The 25,680-nt window shown below is 40.1% G+C and overlaps 1 protein-coding gene, 1 long non-coding RNA gene and 1 other non-coding gene across 5 annotated transcripts; 1 reads left to right on the top strand and 2 right to left on the bottom strand.

Annotated features, from left to right (window-relative positions):
• Positions 1-535: 535 nt before the first annotated feature.
• Positions 536-607, bottom strand: TRNAP-AGG (transfer RNA proline (anticodon AGG)). The gene has a single exon. It is a non-coding gene; the product is annotated as a tRNA-Pro (tRNA).
• Positions 608-717: 110 nt separating this feature from the next.
• Positions 718-15,994, bottom strand: CCDC82 (coiled-coil domain containing 82). 3 transcript variants are annotated; one of them, XR_010828411.1, is made up of 9 exons: positions 15,437-15,600; positions 14,797-15,349; positions 13,946-14,165; positions 12,692-12,784; positions 10,654-10,778; positions 9,657-9,827; positions 8,992-9,028; positions 3,427-3,612; positions 718-2,862 (listed from the first exon to the last, which is right to left on the bottom strand). XR_010828411.1 is itself a non-coding variant. In XM_048048107.2 (8 exons), the coding sequence occupies exons 2-8, from the start codon at positions 15,340-15,342 to the stop codon at positions 2,797-2,799; spliced, it is 1,407 nt and encodes a 468-aa protein (XP_047904064.2). In that variant the 5' UTR covers positions 15,343-15,349; positions 15,854-15,994; the 3' UTR covers positions 718-2,796. The 3 variants fall into 3 exon arrangements, 2 of the variants coding, with proteins under 2 accessions (XP_047904064.2, XP_013033611.3); XM_048048107.2 differs by lacking the exons at positions 8,992-9,028; positions 15,437-15,600 and adding an exon at positions 15,854-15,994; XM_013178157.3 differs by lacking the exon at positions 8,992-9,028 and having other exon boundaries at positions 15,437-15,591.
• Positions 6,996-22,004, top strand: LOC125180075 (uncharacterized). The gene is made up of 3 exons (XR_007158313.2): positions 6,996-7,401; positions 10,983-11,052; positions 21,819-22,004. It is a non-coding gene; the product is annotated as an uncharacterized lncRNA (long non-coding RNA).
• Positions 22,005-25,680: the final 3,676 nt, after the last annotated feature.

Genomic DNA, 25,680 nt, shown 5'->3' with positions numbered 1-25,680 from the left:
CAAACATTTTGTCAGCCCCGTGCCAAGCCAGCTCAAGTTATCAGTTTCCTGCTGAAATAGAAATCAGTGATGTCAATTCGAGGCATTTTCTTAGTCTAACTAGCATTTTCTTAGTCCAACTAGTGATGTCACAGGCAAAATCGGTGAGCCTGCGGAGGCACTTTCTTCCAAGAACTTTTGCGTGACTGGAAAAAAAACAACTGCCTGCAGGAAAAAGAAAGAAGTAGCTCAGAGACTTTTTATGCAAATGAAGAGGAGGTGAGAAACATGATCTGGGACCACAGAATGGTTGAGCCTGTTTCTAGCGGGGAGCGCAGCTACCCTGTACCCCTGCCTGATGAACTGTAGGGTCTCTGTCGGGGAAGGTTGGGAGGGACGCGCACGGAGCAGTGAGGGAGGAAGGGGACACCCCCCTAGCCTGCCACATCAGCTGAAGCAGCCCTGGTGATCAGTGAGGTGACAGACGGCACAGCCAGACCGCCCTCGCATCCAATAATATTCCACCCCCCGGTTTGTGCGCTGGGGAGGAAAAGAAGGGCTCGTCCGGGATTTGAACCCGGGACCTCTCGCACCCTAAGCGAGAATCATACCCCTAGACCAACGAGCCAACGATGCAGAAATCCCGGAATGTGCAAAATTCATCACTGGAATATGTTGACTATTTTCAATCTAAATGTAGGTGTTATTGAAATATTATAATTACTCAAAAAGCCAAAATTTCCCAAACTTATTTTTTTATTTATTGTGGTAGCATTCAGTTTAAACGTGGCAAAATGAGAAACTGACCATTAATTCTAACAGCATTTTTTTTTTTTTTACATAAAAATCATTTTCTAGAGCTTTCAGAAAATTCGGAAGGCAGCAGAATTTAAGACTATTCTGAAAGGGCTGCGAAAGCGCACACCATTAAGTGGTACAAACCCCATTAATTTCAAAACATTTTTCCTTCATGAGAAAACGTTACACCGAACAAATGTCATTATTTTAGAGATACCGACAAAAGTGTACAGAGATTTCGCTACCAGAAAGAAGTCAGGTTTTCAAATGGCATTGATTTTCCTAAAAGGGATATGCTTGAGATTGATTCCTCAGTAATTTTAAGTTGATGGGTGTGTTCCCACCAACAGTCCCAGAATAACAAGGATGGACAAGGAAAGAGAATAGAAAGCACAAGTTTCTTCAGCTCTGGTAACCAGGGAGATAAATATGATATATAAAATCTCAGAATATTTACATATTTAACTGACAGTTAAGGTATGAAAATAATGTCTTCAAGTATAAGTTTACTTTAGGGTACGTCTCATCCTCTTTACTGGGATATTTCATCATGGTTTGTAAATCTTGTTACTTACATAGTATGACAGAGAACTGACAATATCGGCTCATTCTACCACCACCTAAACCCATTGCTGAATTTCAACACCTGAAGATATGAAAGTACTTCATTACTTACAATTAATGCTGGAGAAAAGCTACTAAAGGGCAAATTTAAGTTACAGTTCCTACAGAAAAAAAGCCAACAGATTCTGACCATGACATGATAGACGTGGCAGTGGTTGCCTACCCAATCAGCATGTTACCAGTAAAGCGGCATATTGAGCAGGAAGAGTTCTGATGGACAAATACCTGAAAAATTAGGCTTCATTAGTTTTACTTCTGAGAAAGCAACTTGTTAAAAAATCTGGAGAGTTAACAATATCATCCATTTTACCAAGCTGCTCAGCCACAACAGACTAATAAGAGTGTGTGCATACAGAAGGATGTAACAGCCCCTACCTGGATTCAAAACCCTGTGCCCTGCACCTTCTCTTAGGCTACGTCCAATTAATTTTATATGCAGCACAACGTAAAGGGACAGAAGGGACAATACAGTACTTAACCCTTCCCAGCTCTTCAAAAATCTACTCCCCGTGCCGCATGGTAGGCCATGCATCATGACTCTGAGTAACTCCTACTTTCTGTTGTCGGATTATGCTGGAAGAATTCTTGCTTAGCTTGCACGGCCACACTAATCCACTCTCTTAATTGTTTAGTTACTGCAAGTTGTTGCCATTATGTTTGTACAACATAATTTGACATTTTAAATCTCAGTAAGTTGTCTCAGTTGTGTATCAGAGACAGCATTGTGGGCCCAAGTGTTCAGTTAGATGGCTAAGCCAGACTCAGTCGGTATGACGCCTATAAAGTGACTCATCACCTAGTCTCTAAAGAGAGGAATGACTATTGTGCTGGAAATGTAGTCAGAACTGCAGAATAGTTCCTCTGTTGCCTTGCAACAGTCTATAGTGATACCTCAGAGGGGAAATAAATCTTTGCATTTGGGCCCTTTTCATCATAACTATCATTCTAAATGATTGGACTTGCTTGCAAATTTATAAGGAAAGTACGGTGCAAGTCATATGTTCTTGTGTAACATAGCCTCATCTTTCCAAATATCCCTACTTCCAAAGGTCTCAGCATCTCCCACCTTCCCCGTGATGCAGCTCAGCATAGGTAGGCAGAAGTTTTATTTCACAAAAGTAACATCTCAGTATCTGTTTACTTAAGAATAAGAGGAAACTTAGAGTGACCTGTGCGGTAAGACTGGAAAGACCCATTTGGTAAAACTTCAGGTTATTATTTACACAGATGAAAAGAAGATACAGCATATTCTTACACAGTGGTTTACAGACACATGGATTTAAGCATAATACAGCCTAAAAGGAATACTGAAGACCAGGCAGAGATAAAGTGCACGCAGATAAAACGGGTCATTCAGTTCTTTACAGGATGTCTTTCAAAGAGCTATATGACCACTTAATCCATTTTTTCGTCTTGGAAATTGTCTGCATCATTCATGCAGTTTTCAAGATCATTGTATTTCTGCAAATCAAATAGAACTTGTATTATTTGATCAAGGTTTAATAACTGAATTACACAAAGAATGCTTTTTGTGTTTTTCTTCAATACATTAACAAGCATGCCAATAACAATTCAGAAGCAAAGATATCTAAAAGCTTGTTAAATGCAACAGCACTCCAAGTTGTCTTAAAATAGTTCATAAAGTGTTTCTGAAAAAGTCAAAGTACTGAACGTAAAGCGAAAAGTATTCTTGCCGTGCCTCATGTATGTGTTTCAAGTCTTCATGAGTTACATACAGCTTGAGTTTGTTGTGTTGCTGCTTTCAAATGAAACAAGAGCCTGCCCAGCACAGCCCAGAGATCATGCAGCTGCCAGAAAGCTTAATGTCAGAAGCTGATACAAACCGTACGTAAAAGCAGCGGGCATACCGTTTGAGAGACTCGATCGGCAAAAGCAGATGAATGATTAAGCTAAATTCTTATTATCAAAGACCAATAATTCAGAACTTAACAGTTAAATGAAACATTTTATCTCAGCTTTATTTTCTCTCCTTGAAAAAGGATACATCATCTAACTCAGTCATACCTTCTGAATCCACTCAGTGTCTTCCAGGTGACTGTAAAGCCGTTCGACTGTGTCTTTAACTGATTCATCCTCAACACCATCCAACTTGGTAATGGAGCTGCAATCCACATACAACTTGTATTTGAAGTGCTTCAAATTATGGTAAACTCTTGTACGATCTGCACACACTACACCAACCTTCAAAACCTAGACCAAAGTAAACAAATCATTTTCTCAGGGAGAACAGTCATCATCTCGACAATATAACGAATGGCCAACTCAGCCTACCTAATAAAATTTTATCAGTCAATCTGGAAACATTTTTTTAATAATGAAATAAATAAAATGACACTACATGCATAAAATCAGAGTAAAACCACGTAGTTTTCACTACGACGGCAGAACAACTTTGGAGCAAGCAGGCAGTCAGCAAGCCTAAGCAATGGCAGCTTATCAGCACTGTTTTCTTGCAAAAGCTGTACACAGCCATGTTTATAACTACTGTCATCTTTGTTGTCTCCTGGGGGAGCTTTGTTACAAAATCACTAGCATTTTAGACACCCATCATACTGTGAAAGCAGAGGAAGAGGAACTATTTGATGACTTTTGCTTAAAATGTAGTATACTTCTAGGGACAGGAATCACCAGTTCTAGCGTTTTGTAGACTGAATAATATTCAGTATTTCTTTAGTATATACATATTAATACAAATAGGTATGTGCACTGACATATATACTTAATAAATGCATACAGACTTCAAAAAAGTAATCTCTGAAACCCCAGGTTTTATACAATGCACATAGATTGCTTATACGAATCTTCAGAAATCCCAAACTTTGACTAAGAGTATGTGAAATCAGGGGTGTGCACAGGGAGATGGAGTCAAAGTTCACCTACCTTTCAGGACATCCCGCAATAGTAATTGGTGCACCAATTACTATTTCAACCCATGAAGACAAAGACTATCAAATAAGAAATCTACATCTGGCTGGGTTTTGGAGTCAGGTTTTCTACCCTCCAAAGCAGGAAAATAAATACAAGCATGAAGAAATTCAGCTCCTGATGCACACAGGAGAAACCGATTGAGCATTACTACAAAAACCCCACAAACATCCTTCAAGGGCAACATTGTTTTGGATTGATGTTTTGTCACATCTTTGAGAGTAACAAGCAGATAAATGGCTAAAGGTCAAAATTCTTTGCGTCAATAATAAAAGCTGTGATTGTATTGCTATTTCAGATTACACGCACACATTTCAACAGACCGCATTATTTACTGCAAAATGATCTCTTCTGAGCCACAACAGTGACGCTCTTCATTGCTGCCATTGGTAATAATCTGACTACTCTTTTAAAGTATTAGAAGGTTAAGTTTTAATCAATGCTTACATCCTGCATTTTCAGCAAACTTTCCTAAATGCATGACCAAATGTTTGCATCTGTGAGCAGTCTCCCAAAACATCTGGCCTACTTGTACAACCTAGCTCTAGCAGCATCTACTGACAATGAGAGTGATAGAAAAGCATATTTACCTCATGTTTATAAATGCAAATTTAAATTTATTAAATACATAAATACACTTCATTTCTTAAATATATTTATTAACCAACAGCTCAGGTGATATAAACTGGTCACGGAAGTCAACGGAGGCACACTCACTTGAAAGGACTTTTGATTTGACCTACGTAGATGTCTATGAACTGAAAACGTAACCAGCTTGAGACAAAAAAATGCTATTACTATAGTGCAATTCTCTACTGATCATGTATGTTCATGTACCTATAAGCAGCTCCACTTCCTACTCACATCCCGAACTGAAAATGTAAGGCTTACGTTGGGTGCTATAGGTGCTTCTAAAGTGCAAGACCTACCAATCAAGGCAAAGCCTTGACTGACTCAAACTTCCAGAAGTACCATTTCGAACACTGAGACAATCAAGAATGCAATGTGGTGTTTCACTGAGGGTTTCATAGCTTTTTAAGCATTCCAAGCAATGAAGTGTGGTATCTGGAACACTGTTTGATTAGATATCATTCTGCTTCAGATCGAAACTCTGCCTGGCCCAGTTCTTCCCCTGTTACAACAGCTACCAGGAAATGTTTAGGAAGTTAGTATAATATACGGGACTTACACCATAACGTTTATGGTATTATCATACAACTTGTAATAGTCAACAGTTAAGACATTCTGCATCATCTCAGCTATCACATTCCATAGCGTGGAAGGAGCTTCCCCAAGAACCTGTCTAATCCCTTTTGGGACCCAATTACAGTTTTTGCCTCCAAAGTGCCCTGTGGCAAAGAGCTTCATAGTTTATTTATGTGTGTGGTGTGAAGAATTCCCAGACTGGAGAGGTGCCAGAGGAAAATAGTTAAATATCATATAATGTCATTACGCATTGTGTTTTTAAAGCAAGGAAGATCGTCTAAAAATACAGTGTTATTTCAGAATGCAGCTTTGGAAAGAATCTCAGCACTGTACACATTCTAATTTTTTCCCCTCACAGTTCTCAGTGACTCTATCCTAATGCTTAACTTATCTGCTCAAGCTGGCCATATCAGCCAAAGTGGTGTTAAATCACTTTGTACGGAATGCAGGAGCACAGCCTGACAACAGCCTAACACGTAGTGACTGAATTCATGTCCTCTCAGCACAGATATAAATGGAAATACAACGCCAAGACTGAGAGCAGAAAACAGTTCATAATGCAGGTGACGCAGGAGCAGAGAAGCGTAAGGGACACCTACAACTCCAAACTGTTCGATTCTCCCTGACCATGGAGGGATGGGAATTGGCAGCTACTCACAACAATCACTGCAAGCCTAAGCAAAACTGGAACAGCTGTTTCTCTTCAGGCCTATTGGCAAAGCAGAATACTTCGGAGATGAGAGAAAAGGAAAGTTTTATGCAGAAGAGGAGGGTTGGAGGTCTGTTTTTGTTCTCTACACATCCACTTTTCTTGGGTATTTTCATATAAAACTTTAGAAATAGTCCAAATATGTATTTCCAGTCAATTTGATCTGCCAGTGCTGATCTGCCTCCTTTCAGTGAATTATTTTTCTTGCAGTGCCAGTTTTATGTCTTTCTGTGTGCCCTTTCTGTTCTTTCTTTTCCTTCAATTGGCAGGACAAGTTGATCAATGCACTGCCAGGAGAACTTCAAAGACAACTTGAGAACAGTACCTTTAACAGTCTCAATTAAAGGTCACCATAGGAATAGGAATGTTGCATTAGCAAGCCATTAGTAAAAATTACTGGAAAGCGCTCAATCACTCGCTCTCCCGGGTCTGTTCTGCAGCCCCTGAGCTCTACTGAGCATGCACGTAGCAACCATCTCACCAGATGCTGGGCTACGCAGGGTAAAGAAAACCCTCGTCTTCTATTGTTAAGCTGAAGAGGATAAAAATGAACCAGCAAGTTAGTTTAATATTCAGTAGGATATTTCAAGTGTTTTCCAAAGTGAAAAACAGCCAATGTGGGACAACATTTGGCCAGCAGTGAGGGGGTTGCTACTGTTACTTCCACAGTTAAACTGGAAGTTGAGTAAAGATTAAATTCTTGTGCAGTTCACTTATTTCTGTGTAGGTAAGGCACATGTTTCCCATGCAAAACTGATTTAAGTTAGTGATCTTCCTGACATATGGGTCTCTAAATGTAGAATAATGACTGTACTATGGTCTGCAGTAGCAGTGCTAGTAAGATTGCTTCCCTGCATCCTAAGTACTTAGTATTTTCTTTCAACAAATCGGGGAAAAGCCAAGCTCTCTTAATTATCATACACACGTGTATTTATCAAAACAGTATTAATGGCTACTGTTCAGCAGGTTCTGTAATCTGTTCAACAAAAAAACCCGTCAGTTACCTAGATTTACCTAGATTCTGCATCACATGCAGAGCCCATTATGATGACATAATGATAATCACACTGATGTCCCTCACATGTCTAAATTAGAATATTTACAGAGGTGCAAACTATCTAGGCTTGAGCTTCAGTAAGGTAAGCTTCCAGTTCGTTGAGGGCTTCACTTTATTTTTCTGTAAGAAATCCTATTATATCCTTTTTCAAAACATGTTGTAAATACATCTTGTGCTGACACTTCTTTCAGCAAGCGCTGTGAAGAACTTCATCTGTATTCAGAAACTCTTTTACATGCACAAAGAAAAGGAATATAGCTTCTCCTGAAATACATCTCCTGAAAGAAAGAGATGTAAGAAGAAAGGCAGGAGCTGGATAACAGCTTGGTACGAAAATGCAACAACATGTTATCCTTGACAAATCACGCTTTGAGTTCATCATAAGAGGTCATCAATTACACGACTTAGGAAGGCCACATGCAGACATAATCATAACAATTACTGTTAGCTGTAAATTTTATGTGAAGGTGCCTAAATACTGGGAACACCTAGGTTCTTAAGATTCAAGCTCTTCCAAAGTCTCAGCTGTGCAATACAAGTTGACTGCTCAAGTCATCTAGAATGGCTGCCTAGTGCAACAGTGTGTAACAACGTGAAAGACATGTTTCATACAAAAAATACAATTTAATCCAAAATGTCCTAGTAAAGGCAGCTGGGTGAGAAAAAGATACAAGATTACCTAAGTGGAAATATTTTCTTCTTTGGACAAATTGTTCTGATAATGCAAGAAAGAAAAAAAAAAGGTTCTACTAGAATGTACCAAAGTAGTTGGGAACAAGTCTTCCCAAAAGGAGATAAACAATTTCAAGTGTCATTTCAACTGAGATCTCGAGATACTTTGTCCTGGGTGAATAGCTACATGGGAAACAGCAGATGTGAAAACATCTGAAGAATGAAGCAGTAAATCTTGACTAGGCTGCACTTGGGCTGTTCGAATGACAGTGGCACTATTTCACTCAGTGTTCTGACCTACAGCAAACGAGCAGTAAGAATGCACATGGACGGTCCTAATGCTGAAGCAGTAGGCACAGAATTAGCAAACCTAGAGACCCAAGGCAGAACAAACCTTACTGGCAACAAAGTAGAAAGCAGTCATTCCAGGGAGATGATTGTCCATTACACATACAGTTACTTTTAAAAAGTTTCTGAAAGCTAATCAATGCAGGACTTGTGCTGGGAAGGTCTTAAGGGCATTACAGGCACACAAAAAGGTAAAGGGCTTTCAAGTGATCTAATTTCAGTGAAAAGGCATTCTGATATTTAGAACAGATGTAACTCTGAGGCAAATGTCACTCCTGATTTAAAGCCTCAGACTCCTGGCACAAGGAGATAGGATCTATTCAAGATTAAAAAAAAAAGTCACAGTATTTCTTATGTACTTGGTAAAAACCAGGAATGCCAGACATGTTCAGAGCAACACTCAATTGTATAGTTTCTTTACCACTAGAGCTGTTTCTCCCTTCTTTATAATATGCTTAGGATTTTCAATCTTCTATTGAACATCCTCTGCCAAAACAAAAAAAAACTAGTTTACAAGTAATTGATAAGTGCTTGTATTAGTACCTCAGTTAGCATGTGAATCTTCGTGTGTGCTCTCAGCCTGGTTGACACACAATTTCAAACAGCCTCCACATGCACCACAAAAGACAAGCATGCAGAGGACACCATGTACCTAGAGCATTTCCTTCCTGCTCTGGATATGACTCAGACTGCAGAGATTTGAAACAGAAGAAAAATTGAAGCAAATCTTAATTTTGGGTTGAAGGCAATAGTTTTCAATGAAATCTGTCACATGTCCCGGAACACTTTATCTTTTTTATCATGATGTTCAGCTCACAATTGGATAGACTTAGTAGTAGTTCATGCAGTGCAAGTGCATGTGCTGTAACAGGTACTAATACTACTAAGTAGTAAAGGTGGGGAGGAAACAGCACACCAATGACTGAGATGCAGGCAAAATCAAAGGTCATAGAAAAACATCTGATTTATTTTCTTGATAAGAGGTGTTGTTTTTTTGGAAGATATTTTTCAAGACCTCTTTCCCAAGATGTTAGAAAGGGCCAGGGGTATGGAGGGAAGCATCTATTTCTCCTCATTTTCATAGGAACTTCCTTCATAACTCCTAGCTAGATCCAGGTCAATACTCCTCAAGATTGCAAAATGGTCCTCACATTTTAAAAATGAACAGGAGTTCAGATGCAAAGTACAGCAACTTAACTCTTGCCTCTGGTATTATAGACGTTACAGGTGCTGACAGGATTTCTGTTTGTTGTATGAGTTTCCGTAACACTAGACAAAGCTTAAAAATAATTATATAAGGTGCTTGTTTGAAGTTACCTGTTTGTCATCTGACATGAAGTCATCTGCTTCCAAGGTTCTGCTATTATAAAGCTTTCCAGATAGTAGCACATTAAACTTACAATACCGATTCAATCCACAGGCCTGACAAAACTTATTTGTTGGATTTTTCAAGATGATGCGAACATTTGGGTAACAATCAACACGCTCCTGAAAAACATTTTTCTGTTAGCATTAAAGAATCTCCATAAACTTGAACAGACTGCTGAGTACCTTCTATTAGCACAAAGTTAGCAGTAGAGAAACCAAAGAGATTCAAACGTGAAGTTTTTTTAGCATTCAGTTGCAAATGTATATACCTTCTCAATCATTTTCTAACATGTTACCCAGTTTTCTTTCATTTAGCTTCAGGTCTAAAGAATGACTCCAGCATCCAGGCAGTTATTTTTCTTTCATCTCTCCCTCTGTTTTTATTTTTTCTGGGGTGGTGATCAGGGCAACTGTATCAGTGCGTCTACCTCAAATAAATACACTGTATCTCACCACTGCTCATACTCAACTATTGCAGTGCTTACAAGGTCACCACAGCTATAACTCTCATAGTATTCCAGTACTTCCCATACAATGATTTTGACTAGGCTACTGTATCTTGGCTTCATATTTTTGAAGTAGCAGAATATTCATGATGAACATACTGTTTTTTTGTGGTAGGGGGATAAATTTTTGTTATAACATTGAACAAGTGACAAAAAATACTCCAAATAGCATCTGCTAAAGTTAGCTGGAGAAGCATTCAGGTCGCAGGAAACAAAATCTGAACGTTTATCTGAATGTTTGTTGTGTGTTTATAAACACAAATATTTCTGATATTTGCAAGTATCAAAACTAGTTACAGATGGTAAAGAGCAATGAGTCTCTTAAAAATATATATACATATATAGTGAGTATTGTACCTTTATTCAAAATTATACTACTGAAAAAATCTGTCAGTAACTATATAATTTGGAGACAACCATTTAAAGTAGAAGCTACATACCTTGTACCGATCTTTCCAGCGACTTCTGGAGATTAAGTTGTCAAGACGAGGCTGAATGAAACGGTCATCCAAATAATGAAGGGAGAGCAACATATCTTGTGCATACTTCTTTTGCCTTGTTCCATCTGTTCAGCAAGAGTCATTACTGATTTGCTGACCATCATATGTTGTACAAGTTTCCTCAAATAAAATTTTCAAGGACATTATGCTTCTGCATACTAAGAACCATGAATAATTGTAATAAACTACTACTGAGTACATTTACTACTGTTACCCAGAAAAGTGATACATGCATTTTTGATGAACTAATACATTTAATTATTTTACAGGTAATTATCACAAGAGGTACACGAATAAACTCTACAAGCCAGGTTAAAGTGGAAAGCTGTCAACCCAAAGGTAGAACTATTCACTCAATACCATTTAAAGGAATGGAAAAGGAAAAAAAAAAAAGTCTTGCTTTTTGCCCAGCTTATGTGAGGAGTTCATAATGTACAAGAGAAGGTTGTAATCCACGAAAACAAACTGCCGAGTAGCTTCCCAGCAGAAATTTTGACAGCTCTCTTCTCCTTCACCACTTCTAAGCAACACATAGAAACTGACCTTTAGCCTTCAGCAGCCCAGTCACATGCCGTGAGTTAAGCAGCATAAATATTTCCAAATATTTACTCAAGCAAAAGAAATAAACCAGTAAGATGAGTAAAATATGAGTATTCCACAATTATTTCCCAGATATGTGCTAGATTCCAGGAATTAACCAGGAGTTTCACTGGTGCAGGCCAATTCTTACCGTCTCAGGCTTCAGCACGTACAGAAAAACACTAATTTGTGCAGTTACCTTTCCTAATCTTTTAGCGATGCTGTTATCAAAGGACGGCTGGCTATCTAGCCTTTTCTATAAAAACAGTTAATTGTCATTATCATTATAGCTATCATAATTACTATCTATAGTTCTTCCACATATGCTTTACATGTTTTCAATAAATCAGTTATGCTGAAAGCTTTAAAGAGGTCGTGCTAGACTTTTAAATTTTTTTCACAATAAAAAGCAAGTCTACCACTAAACTAGCGGCTCTTAGTTCAAACTAGTTAACTTGTGTTAACTTCCATGAACTGAGAAAAACCCATTCTGTGTTCTGAAAATGTGTTGTAATGCTAGGTAATGTTGTAATGCTCATAGAATATAATATTCTTCGGAATACATCCTTTAACCTACCTTCATAGCTGATATACCACTAGCACCTTGGCAGGGAGTTAATAATTTTCTACAGCAGATACAATATGAAACAGAAGGAATGTCACATAGCATAAATCTGGCAAGATTTACTTGTTACTCTTCATAAGCTTGTTGCACTTGGTAAAACAGAACAATACCTGAAAGAACCAGCAGTGGTAGCTGAAAGACATTTTTAGTTGCAAGAATACACAACCTTTACTCTAAAGCCTGTGGTGTATTTCAGTTTCTCCATTCACCCTGATCTCCTGGTGACACCAGAAGCTGCCATTAAAGTTCACCAGGCCAAATCCCAAAAGCCACTTCCTCAGTAAAAACAAGCCAAGAAGTCCTGGCTGCGGTTGAAATTTGTTTTATCTCAAAGATCAAATGTTAAAGATTCAGACACAGAATAATTGCCATAACTAAAATTATCATCTATCAAATTTCCCAGAAAAAGCTATGAAACACGACATTTTGAAAAATCACCTGACCTTGCGATCTTTCCGTTGAGATGCTTATTTTGAAATTAATTTTACTTTCATGCTGGAACTATTACTACTGATCAGCAACAAATAAACGCTTCCTTACACCTCAGAATGCCTAATGGGCTTAAAAGAATGAAGTCCACACACTTTTCCAAGATTACTCTACTCATTTCAGATAGATTAACTTCCTAAAGTTATAAAGCAGAAAAACTACAAACAGATCTCAGGGATTTCAACTCACAAACTTATACGCTAATCGGGAGACCATCTTTTCCAAGAATAAATGCTTTTGTTTGTCTTTGCATGCACTATTACATTTTAAATGTAATTTACTTACCATACAACGACTTCAGGAAAGTGTCATCAATTGCATTTATCAGAAAAGCCTTTACTATCCTTTGGAAGTGTACATAAGGACTACAGCGAGATACTGGAAAGAAATAAGCAGAAAAATAAGCAGAATTTAAAAAAAAAAAAAGAAAGTAAAAAAGAAAGTGTAAGCAAATGTGACTGTCATATAAGAAGATTTTTTTTCCATTATTGTAAATTTAGAATTTTAAAGTCATTTAAATATGAATTTAAAAATAATGTTAAATGTCCCACATCAAAACCCCTTATTTAAGATCTTGCATTTAAATAGTGCTTCTCATCCCAATAATCTTAATGAATTTTAGAGTGTCCTCAAGTCACACATGTCCTTTCATCAGGAGCCTAGTATAGGAGCTATAAACACAAACTAAAGAAAATAAATTGTTCTATGAATAGCAGGAAGTAATGCAAACAACAGAAGGTCAGGCTTATGATTTTTATTTTCCTAACTTTCTTTCAAATAAACATAATTCTGCTCATGTCTTTACTGGGGAACAAATACGACAAATGCATGTAACCATCTACACTAGCACTGCCTATCCTGTCAGTACACACCTCCTTCTAACAACAAAGTATGCAAGAAGAAAACCAGCATAAACTTCTGGTTCAAGTTTCTCCTCCATCCAGATACCAGTTTTCACAAAAGGAACCTGAGCAACACGACAAGCGTTCTGATTCTGTGCAGCTTGTCTAAAACTGATGTATGAATTCAGAAACCCCTACAGATCAGTGCTTCCAAGTCTCACTGCTATAAATAAAAATACATTAAAAACAAAACAAACAAAAAACAACCCACAATATAAAAGCCTAACTCACAGCAAGACTCTTATGTCATTCTCCAAAACAGAATTGATCCAGAATTAATGTACTTGCTCTTGGGGTACATCGCAAGATGGAGGATGACAGCTGTCTCAAAAGGAATGATTCCATCATAGGTGGCCTCATTCTACAGCAGACTGACAAAAAAAAATAAATCTGGGCAATGGAGCTCCTTGTCCTTCTCTCCAAATTATACCCTCCCTTTAATAACATACAGAAGGACTGTAAAAGTTTACTGTGGAAACCACGAGCACTTTCACAAATGAAAGCCGTTCAGGAATTTCTGCTTTTGAACTATCATATCCCGTTACACAGTCTTATTTTGTATTTAGGGCCCATAAATATTTATTGCAGCACTAAAAACAAGTTATAAATATAGAATTGTAACTAATTTTGATCTTACACTGTGGGATGTAGTATGCCAGCAATTCGCTATTTGATGTATTTAGTTCTTTTTGTTGCTTTTTTTCACTCTTTACTTGCTCTGTGTCGTCATCACCACTTTCTTCTTCCTCATCATTAACTATAAAGTCTTTCATGCTATCACTGTCAGTTTCACTTTCTTCTGTTGGTGTGAGGTAACAGAATGGTTCCTCTTCTATTTCTGTTTCACTATTGGTATCCTAATTAAATTAAAAAATATATTTCAAAAGCAAATCAAGAATTTTCAGTGTCTGCACTATCAAAATACTACATCTACTGGACCTTCTAATGACCACAATTGTTAACAAGAAATAATATATCTCAAAAAATCCATCGTTCTGTACTACATGACGATTACTTTCTGCTTTAAATCAGCGATCTCCATGTACCTCTCTTCAGTCAAACAGACTGAATAGGAATTAAGGTAACATGAGATTTCTAAGGTGCTTCAACAGGCACTTTGTTTCTTGATAAGAGTAATCTGATAGCCTAAGGAAAAAGGAATATTAAAGATATTTTTTCCCTTTCTGACAACATAGAGAATATAGATATGTGCATTCTAAGCTGCTTAGTCATCAGAAAGCCTGAAAGAGCAAATGAAGGGAAATTCTTAAATCCTCAGCGATGAAAATTAAATTAGAACTAAAGGTCTTCAGCAGTCAATATTGTTATTTAGTTCACGTGACAACTGTTGAAATGTGATAGGATTACTGATTTGTCATGAATAAAAACCAAAACAAATTTTTACAAATCCTACTGATTAATATCTATTAATTGCCATCTTCCTCTATATTTAGTGGTGGAACTGAAGCTCAAAGATAAAATTCAGACCTCACAATTTTCACTCCTACAGGATGTCCGAGATGCTCTTTGTCTTGCAAGACCTTTCAATTTTGCCAATACTTTCTGTTTCCTATTAGTAGAAACGTCTTCTGCAGGGCACGTTTTATCAGGCTGCTGTTCTTGGGAACTCTCATCTTCATTAATTATACAATGGCGTTTGGCAAAAACTTTCCTAACAAGGATATCACTGTCCTCGCTTTCATCACTGTCGTGCAGTACCGAGCTGTTCAACCTCTTACGCTTCCCAGGCACAACGCATTCATCATCTGTTATTTCCCCACTGTGGATTTTCTCCTCCTGATCCGCAAAGCCATTCTTCAGAACAGTTTCATCTTTTTCACCCACTCCGTCTTCTGACATGGTGGATTCAGCGGACTCTTCCTCCTCTGAGGCAAACGAGGATTCGTCATCGCTGTCAAACAGTATGAGCTCCCTTTTAGTGCGTCTCCAGTCCACGCGGGATTTGGCCGACAGTTCCGCTCCTGCCGTCTTATTTCTGGTTTCGTACCTTCTCACACCTGCTCCTACCTCCATTGGGAAGCTGTGTCAACACACCACAACACGCACCGGTAAGACAACGCACCTAATACGTTATCCCAAAGAAGGAGGGAGAGCTGGCATATTTTACCACGTAAAACTCCGATATTTAACGCGCCCTTCAGTGAGACACGCAGCGAACATCACCACGCCAAACTCGGGACTTCTGAGGAGGGCACGCCTTCCTCAAAACACGCTTACGAGCAGAAATACCCCCACCCGGCCTGAATAAATGGGAAAAACCTTTAAGTCCGTCACCCCCTCCCACACCGATCAGAGAGCTCGGGCCCGGCCACCTCAGGCCTGTCGCGGTGTCCCCCCGGGCCCTGTGCCCCCCCGGTGGGGCTGGGGCGCCCCGACGGGAGCCGGGCCGGGCCCAACGGGGCTCATCCCTCTCCCCCCGCCGCCACGGCGCAGGCCGATGGTCCCTGTCGCGCTCTGTCGCGCCATATCGCCACCTATCGCGGCGTGTCGCGCCCTGTCGCCGCCCGGCCCCGCCGTTAGTTACCGGGAGCGCTTCCCGCGCCCCAGCGCGCGCGCGAGCGGCCGAGGGCAGGTTGCCGCCCCACCCAGCGCTCCGCGCGCCGCGATTGGCTGCCGCGGCCTGTCACTCAGCCCCCGGGCTGTTTACGGAAGTGCTGACAGGTCATTGGGGAGGCGGGGGGTGTCACGTGCTTTGCACGGGGTTCGCAGGTTGGCGCGCGGTGCTGGAGTTCGGGGGGTCGCCGGTTCGAGTCCTGCCCCCGCCTCGGGGCACGGCTCCGCCGTCCTCCCGGCCCTCAGGTCATCGCCTGGCAGGCGGGGGTAGCGCTGGGCTGCGATGGCTTGGTTGTGATGGCTTTTCAGCCTGATACAGTTGTGTTCCTGAGGCTCTGTGGGCTTGTGAGGCATGGGGTAAGGGGGATTCTGGTGGCCACTGGAGGCTGCAGGTCGTAGAACGATTCATATAGGATCACAGCATGGCTTGGGTTGGAAGGGACCTTAAGGATTATTTAATTCCACCCCCCTGCCATGGGCAGGGACACCTCCCACCAGACCAGGTTGCCCAAAGCCCCATCCAGCCTGGCCTTGAGCACCTCCAGGGATGGGGCATCCACAGCTTCTCTGGGCAGCCTGTGCCAGGGCCTCACCACCCTCTGAGGGAAGAATTTCTTCTGAATATCTAATCTAAATCTTCTCTTTTCTAGTTTAAAGCCATTCCCCCTTGTCCTATCCCTAAACCCCCTGACAAAGAGTCCCTCCCCAGCTTTCCTGTAGCCCCCTTTAGGTACTGGCAGGCCGCTGTAAGGTCTCCCTGGAGCCTTCTCTTCTCCAGGCTGAACAACCCCAACTCCCTCAGCCCGTCTTGGCAAGAGAGGTGCTCCAGCCCCTTGATCATCCTCATGGCCATCCTCAGGACTTGCTCTAGTACTTCCATGTCCTTCTTGTGCTGGGGCCCCAGAGCTGAACTCAGAGCTCCAGGTGGGGTCTCAGAGGGTCTCCCCTTCTCAGAGGGGGTCAATCCCCTCCCTCACCCTGCTGGCCACACTGCCCTGCTCTTGGTGCAGCACAGGGTACAGTTGGCTTTCTGGGCTGCAAGCGCACATTGCTGGCTCATGTCGAGCTTCTCATCCACCAACACCCCCAGGTCCTTCTCCTCAGGGCTGCTCTCAATCCATTCTCTGCCCAGCCTGTATTCGTGCTTGGGATTGCCCCAGCCCAGTTGCAGGACCTTGCACTGGGCCTTGTTGAACGTCATGAGGTTTGCACAGGCCCACCTCTCAGGCCTGTCCAGGTTCCTCTGGATGGCATCCCTTCCCTGCAGCGTGTTGACCCCACCACACAGCTTGGTGTTATTGGCAGGTCACCAACACCTGGCCTGAGGCTTCCCTGTGAAAGCAGCTTCTTCACAGCTGTGCACTACTGTCTGCTGTCTTGTGAGCAAACCTGGTAATTTTCACATGTTCAACCCCCAAATGTTGGGGGACATGAAAACAGAGGTTGTTGCAGCTGTAATTATGGGGAGGTTTGGGGTCACCAGACTGGGGCCCACCCGCAGCTGAAATCCCAAGGGTGCCTGTGCTTTGGAAACCCCCTGCCAGCCCGCCGTCCTCTGTGGGCTGCCCTGGAAGAAAACAACACTTTGACAACTGTAAATCATATTTTGGGTATGATGCCAGCTGCTCTGTGATTCCCTTCAGTTCCTGCCATGTCCAGGTGAAAAATCAGCAGGTAGGTGACATACAGATGTCCTCCTAGAGCTGGCACTCGAGGAGAGAGCTGCCAGCTCAGTGCAGAGCTCTTTTTTATTCATAATAACAATTTAGCAGCACACACCCAACTGCTCAGCAAGGGCACTGCTGTCAGCTGGGGCTGGCCCTGTGCTGCAGGGAACCCCCAAAATGGAGGGTAGGAAATGGGGAGGTGGCCCGAATGCTGTCTTGGTCAGGGGGGAACGCAGGAGTATTGCAGCATGCAGTCTGGGGGATGGAGAGAAGAAAAAAATCATAAGGAACCAAGCTGCATTAGTTTTACTGCTCAAAGAACAAGACATTTTCTGGATCAGTATACACAAAAAAAGAAACTATTAAAATCTACAGTAATGATCTTCTGTTGTTTGTCTGCTTAAAATGTCTACCGAATGTAATGCTGGATTCTGTTCAATGCTAATACTTTTACAGATGAATTTTACTAACAAGATTTGTATCTTCGATTTGCTTCTTCATTGCTTGGTCCGCAGTAGCAAACTACTGCTGTCCTGGAACGCACTATGATGACATTATTTGTACTGCTTTGTCTTAACAAGACCTTGTAAATGCCTCCATGTATTTCTTTAAAAATAAGTGGTAATGAAAACACAAAGAGAGGAAATACCTGGAAATGAAAGACAGTTCTTTCTCATCTTATTTACATAGCACTGCTATGGATTTCATATGGCTTTCACATACACAAAGAGGTTCGGACAGGTGTTTATGTAGGTGGTGGGTTGATTTCCCACTGAAATGTTTATATTGCAAGGATTAAAATGGTTATAATTCAAGGATTATATTGCATTAAGGGACCTATAGTACCGGCCTGGCATTTATTTTAATTGCTTGAAAGTCAGCAAGTGGGTTTTCAAATAAATAAGCGGAGCAGAGTTTGCACAGGGTTTAATGCTCCCTCCGAGCTGCGAAGCTGGCATTTCGGGGTGCTGGGCTCTCCCTGGTCTTCATCGCGATTCTTGCTTCCAACGTCGCCATCTAGTGATAGAAGGCGTGAAGAAAACCTTACAATTGTACCACTGTAGTACAGCACATAGGAATAAGGCAATTGCAATGAATATTTTATATGGAACTAAAGAAAATGCATGAGATATATATTTTTTACTTAAATAGTATGAAGAGTTTCAGTTATCAGTGTTGTCTTTTGAAAGACAGTTGAGCAGTTTTTCTTACACACAGTGCTAAGAGATCTTGTCTTGATTTTTCTGATAATTTTTCAGTTAAGTATGGAGTCCCAGTTCCAGGGCAGTCAGCACTGTGGGGTTGTGTTGTGTCCTCAGATTTTAGAACTGGACCTCCAGTCAGGAGACAAGTTCTCGAAAAAGTCCAGTTTACTGCACTCTAAATTTCCTAAAAAGTTCCCTAAAAAAATAGGCAAACTCATCTGTCACATAAAAAAAAAAAAATAATAAAAAAAAATTGCTATATTCACACTGCAGTTTCTGTAAAGTCTGAGCTCTTCTAGATTTCAGTGATATCTGGGATTCTATGGACATCCCTCCCATTAAATGGACTGTTCCTCCGTGGGGTATTCTTTCCCTAAGGTAAACAATGGGAAGCTCAGAGCCCACATTTCCCAGGGACTGCTTCCTGCACCAGAGCAGAGTTTGCAAACCCTCTGTGACTCCCAGGCGTACTGAGCATCAGGCTGGCTCATACCCAAATAAGAGCGCTAGAAAGAAAAATAGGGAAAAAAAAAAAACCACAAAACAAAACCGACGACAGTGAACTCTCATGCTTTTGAAATAATTTTTCAGCAGGCACAAGGAGGTCTAGCATCTCAGGTCCTTAGCACGGACTGTTATTTTTGCTGCTCACTGGTTTACATCAGCAGGGACTCCCTGTCCCTTCACCAAAGGCCCTACTCAGTCCATTTAGCTCGTGCACTAAATACAGAGACAGATGTGAATTAAACAGACTATAACTGTTCTATCACCTGAACGAGCTGCTAGGACTTGTAGGGAGCCCCTCAATTAAAGCTCTGCCTGGAGCACAGAAACTAAATACAGGGTCATCTTTCTTTCTTTTGTTCTTTCTCTCATTCTTGCTTTCTGCCTGCTGAACTCAACCTCCTACAGAGTTCCTAAAGAGAATATCACAGGAGACTTGTTATCTTGCATTCCTCTGCCTCCTGTTCCTCTTCAATGGAAGACCATTTTTCTAATTTCAGGGAAAATCCCCGTAAAGGATAAAACTGCCCAAAAGCTCTGCTAGCTGCTGGCTTTTTGACACAATTCTTGTCATATTCGCTATCATGCTAGCCAGCACCAACAGAGAAATTTACTTTAATAGTTATAGTTTATTAGCAGAAAATATTTTAAAATTCATTTTCAAGGCATATCTTAAAGAATTTCCATCTCAATTAAGAAGTTTTTTGAAAATTTAAAAAGTTTTCTAGAGCATAAAGGTAATATTCAAACTTATTCTAAATGCTTTTTTTTATAATTATTTTGGCATACTTTTGTTAATAATGCAACTTTTCTCAGAGGCTGCAATTCACTTCTGCACAGAAGCCTTTTTAAAGAATTAAATAGGGTTTATGAGATTCTTAATCCTGGTTCTGGCTCTTTGTGCAGGGTTGAATTTCATAGAAAGAGTGAATTTCAGACAAAGGAGACCAATGGAGTTAACATTTAATCTCTTTTTGAAGCCCTGAGAGCCTTCTGGTCTCACGACATTCTGAAATCATGTTCCATATACAAAAGTTTTCTTTGTCTGTTTTGTAGGGTGGATCACAATTACTAGGTGACTTGCATGTTTATGTTGTCTGCAGTGCCTTTGGGAGTGCTCGTTGTTCCTGCTATTTAAAAGTCCTAATAATGAATAAAATGTGTAGTCTACTTTGCCATTTATGTGTGGAAGTTATAATATTTTGCCTTCTGTGCCTGAAGTATCTACAGTCTAATAGTAAGAGGCATAACAGAGTTAATGTTCAATATCACTTTTATTTAAAGATCACCTGAATTGTGCTCCAATTCCATCCCAGTATAACTCAATTTATTTCATTTTCACTGCCGTAAGATTTAAGAAATATTCTGGTCTCTCACCATCAGATAGAATATGAATTACACGCTTCTGTGTTGAAGAAAAAGATGGAGGAGTAAATAGGATTTGATGTTTATCTGGTGTCAGTATGAGTGCGAGGCGTTCCTGTCCAGCCTTGGAAAGGCTTTGTTTGAACAGTGTCGAGGTTTAGATAGCATCAGCAATAACGTGACCACATTGATGTGCTGAGTTTTGAGCAAGAGCGATTCAAGGCATAACTTAAAAGCATCCGCATGAATTACGTAACGAAGGTCAGGATTTATGTGCAACGTGAGGAGTGGCATTTTATGATACTTTTAGAGTTTTTCACCTTCGTTTTGATATTTCGTTGACAATTTACTTTTAGCTTTTGGGTGGTTTATTTTCTCTTTGTCACAAACCACATATAACTGTTTGGCAACAGTTCTCCAGCTGGAGCAGAAACTTTTGCCAGGAAGAATGTGATGAATCATGATGTGTGACCAGAATAGCTGTACTATTAAAATGGCCAGGAGTAGATGTCATTCCACCCATAAAACCGTAATTAGCTTCTCTGGTGTATTTAACCTGGGACAGTGGAGAAAAGGAATTCTTACAATAAACTGTAGTGGCAAAAGCATTTATCTGCTTGTATAAACTGCAACTACACTAACTTTTTGCTGTGATGACAATCCCAGAATCTCTATACCTGCAAAGCCTTTCAAGTATAGACAGTCTTATTTTTTTAACTGGCTTGATTAGCATCTTTTTAAAGCCTTCTTATGTGTTTTCCTGCCATATATGTAAGTAAAAAAAAGTACAAACCAAATATTTAAACTGAAATGATGCAAACACTTGACTGGTTAACCTCAGCTGCATGCAATACGCAGAGAATACCCAAGTATATGCAAATAAACTGACATCCTTCCAAATCATTTCTTATTGTACTATTATTTTTTTTATTTATTTAACTGAGGGAAAGAAGATGAAGTAATCCTGTTTGTAAGGAGGTAGAAATTTAGTTATTATAGCTCTAACAGTTAGAAATCTATTAAAATCTATTAAATCTATTTCTATTCTATAGAAATCTATTAAATATGTGCATAATAACAAAGTCAGAATAAAGTACGATCTCATTCCAGGACTAATGTTTCTTCTTCTCTAAGATGTACTATTTGACAAGTAAGAAAGAATCCTTTGTCTAAGGTTATTATTGTTTGTATTCAGGTCTTTGGCACCAGAAAAGACAGCTATCAAGACAGTTGCAGAGCAATTGAGTTTTGGTTCTTAACCTGCTGCTAACTGAGCCCACAAGAAAAGTTCAACTGGCTACAACCTCACAGAATTGTACCCTGACAGATCAATACAGAAAAATGAGATGCGTGTAGAGATGCATTAGAGAGATAATAAAGAGCAGGGTATTCTTTGGTATTCTTTGAAGTACATATAATATGTTTTAAAATACATTTGGATTAGATGAAAAAAGTAGCTGCTATGGAGAGTTCTTTCCTTTGTTAAAGGAATTAAACTAGAAAATGGATTTCCACTTTAGGTATTCAACTCTGAAATTCTTATTTTTTTCACATTACTGTGCAAGTTGCACATCTACCCTTGTTCAATATTCTTCTCCTCTCCCTTTGCATTCTCTTTTATTTGCTGACCCCTCATTCAAGAACTGGTCCGTAATGCAGCAATGCTGAATTTAGGGGGCATATTTGTACTTTAAAATCTGTGAATCTTCTAACATAATTGGAGATATATGGACAAAAATTATATGTATTATGTATCAAAGGTACCCCAAAACGAACTGTAGACAAGACAGACACAAATGCTGGTATCCAGTAAAAGATTATCTTTTTAAGCACAAGTTCCTTGTAATTTTAATAACTGATTGTTTTCTTCAACAAACATGTTCACTCAGTGTATAGGTACAGTCTTTGCAGAGGCACAGGGGAGTGGTGGGGTTTTTCCTCTCCCTCTGTATTTAAAGTTTCCCATCTGCTTTACTATAGGAAAGTTCCTGCCTGTTCCTTCCCTGCAAAAATAGCCTTTGAGCTCACCCAAGCCCTGCTACACGATGCCAAGCTTGTGGTGTGGGTTCTGGTAAGCCAACGGGAAAAAGCAAATGAAAAGGCATTACAGAAACCTTCTGTCTTGAAATTCTACCTTGGAATTATCAAAACCAGAGGACAGTAGGTTGAGGCCAGTACAGGATCTCTGAGATTATCCACTTCCTTTGAGATTATATAGATCAGGAACATCTTAATTTCTGCCTCCTTTCCCCATGCTCCCAAATAGCAGCTGGTGCACAATACCAGCATTTTCAGCAAGGTGAGACAGGCCTGAAAAAATGCTGCTATGTAGGTAAGCAGTTAGGGGCTGAATTGCCTCCGAACACTGGGAATGACAAAATAAACTGGTCGTGTGAGAGGGCTCCAAGACCTGTGCTCCTTTGGGGTCTAGGGCTAGATTTTTATCTTAGATTTCTTAGACTAATGTAGTTTCTAAGTTCCTTTCCCATGACTTTTCTATTTCTGATGTTATCTAAGCATATGTGGCATACTTTCCCATTCGGACGTAGGGGTCTATAGTTCATTAACTGGGGGCTTATATTTTAGCTACATGACATGCCTGAGGATTGTCATGGCTACTTTAAGCACATGGGGATATTGTGGGAGGGAAAAGAAAGTTCTTAGTTCTTGGTGGGGAGTGTGGGGAGAGTTGCTTTTATTAGATATGGACATTTGCCAGTAGCTTGGCTATAAAACTAGTTCTGACTGTAATTTTTATTGTTTGAAAGGCTTTCATATTACCCCCCCCCCCCCTTTTCTTTTGTAATTGGGCTTACTAAAAAAAAATTATTGGAAATATAATTATACTCATACTAAACACTTATGAATTTCTTCCATGTGAATATAATGGTATCATGCAATTATATGGCCTTTTGCCTTCACGTAAGGTGCCTACTTCAATAGTAGGGTGTAACATTTTCATATTATACTTTTCTTATTATTATTTTTTGGCTCTATTCAAGCACATCACATTCATAGTTGGTAAAGATGGTGGTTAAATCACATCTTCGGTTCCAAGCATCACATTGGCAAAGTGCTTAATGTTGTTTGTAAGCAGAGTAGAACATGAGGACGTAACTGTAGAATTGCTGGACCTCTGCTTTGCCCACGTGCTAGGATAAATCAAGACACAATTGTTTTGTGGGGAGGCACAGGAGAGGCATTTCAGTTTGACTTGCTGTTACTGTTTTGAATATTCATCATATTCATCACTTGTATTAGAGAACAGCTACCAGTTCAGACACAGGCCTGCAGCATTAGTTGGCTACTGCAGAAAGCTTGTCACCGGTCCTTGGAATGTACAATTTAAGGATGAGGAGACAGAGGGTGCATAAAGGAAACCAAAAAGGAGCAGAGGGACACAGCCAGTTATTTATGATTGCAATGATAACCAAAGGTCACAGAACCACAGTTTCGTAAACAGTGTGAATCAAATCTCAGATAACTTTGGAATTGGATTGTTGTTTTGGCAGAAAACAGCATTTCTGTAGCATTAAGTTATTAAATCAGTCCCTTCTCCCTCTGACAGTGCCAGACAAGTAGGAAACATAGGCAGTGATCTCATAATTTTAGCCGGGGAGCTAAAGGAAGTGAAAGGAATTGAGTGAAGCACCTAAAAAAATAATACAGGAGACAACTCCTGTGATTATAAAGAAGATTTCATTCAAAATAAGCTTGCTTTATATACATATTTGGGCAAACTCACAGTGACCGCTTACTCCACTTGAACATGATTAAGTGATTAGTGCTGATCATATTTCCTTCAGCTGGAGAGATTTACTTGCTAAGCCAGCCATAGTTTCTGCCCCCCTTTAGACCTCTGTAGTATTTATTTAGTTTAGTCAAAATTGACAGCGCTGTTTTAGCCAAGGCGATATTCAAGCAAACAGCAAAATTCTGCATAGCACCCTCCTCTAGATATGCACCTCTAGATATAGTTGGTCCTGCACCTGCATATTTTGCTAATGTTCCTTTACTAGTGGGACTGGCATCTTTTTTTTTTTTTTTTTTTTTTTTTTTTGGTTCCTGCTCCTTACAGTTGAGTAGGCAATAAAGGAAACTTCCTGAAGTACAGGTTCATGAGTTCTGCCTCTGATTCCCCATCTCCCCCACCCCTGATACTCAATAACCCCAGAGCCAGTGATCTTCAGCCCTGGTACACTTCTCTGCCTCCCAATTCCCAACAAATACACACTTCTTTGTGACCCTCGGGGCTGATGACTCCAAGTTTGGGAGTGAATGTAATTAGAATATCTGCTATCTAGGAAATAGCAAAAAAGGTGGCCACGAATCTGCTCAGATATGTTATGACTACTTTCTGTCTGTGCTTCAGAACAGAATAGCTCACATTGCCAATACTTCTGCCTCCAAGAATATCTGTGAATTAGTTATGTAGGAAAAATAACAATCTTCCTTTTTCTTTCCGTGGAGGCAAAAGAAATAAAACCTATTGCAAATATTGTTCCTTATGAATGCTCACAAAATTTTTACTTAACATCGTATTTGCCTGAGAGATGTGAATCCCAGGAATCCATGCTGAAACAACTGAACCGTGTTTCAAAAAACTCTACATTCAGTATTCATCTTCTGATAAACTAGGTGTTAAGGTCACTGGCCATTAAAGTCACATTTAGGCCCTTGATTTCCCACTGAAATCTGAGTGTATCAGGCCCCGACTCCTATGTAGGCACTTTACTGTCATTAATTTCAGCTAACATTAAATGTTTTAATGCTTCTGAGATTCTCAGCTTTGCTTCTTGTTGATGTTTCTATGTATTTTTGAGTGAAAAGGCACCTCTGTCCATCATAAGAACAAATACTGCACAGAAATTATGGCGTGGTAACCCTGACTAACCAAGTGGTAATTTGAGAGGTCTTTGCACGGGGATGAGACCAGGGGAGCAGGAGGATCGTGGTGGCACTAGGAGCAGGAATGATGGATATTTCACAGCATAGTAAGATTGTTGTGGGGCGCAGGCCTTCTAGCACGCTACAGGGAAACAGGGAAAGTACTACAG

This window comes from Anser cygnoides, chromosome 1, assembly GCF_040182565.1.
Source record: "Anser cygnoides isolate HZ-2024a breed goose chromosome 1, Taihu_goose_T2T_genome, whole genome shotgun sequence".
In the NCBI taxonomy this organism is placed as follows: Eukaryota; Metazoa; Chordata; class Aves; order Anseriformes; family Anatidae; genus Anser; species Anser cygnoides.
The sequence above is the reverse complement of the archived record's forward strand: the minus strand, read 5'-3'. Positions and strand labels throughout refer to the sequence as shown.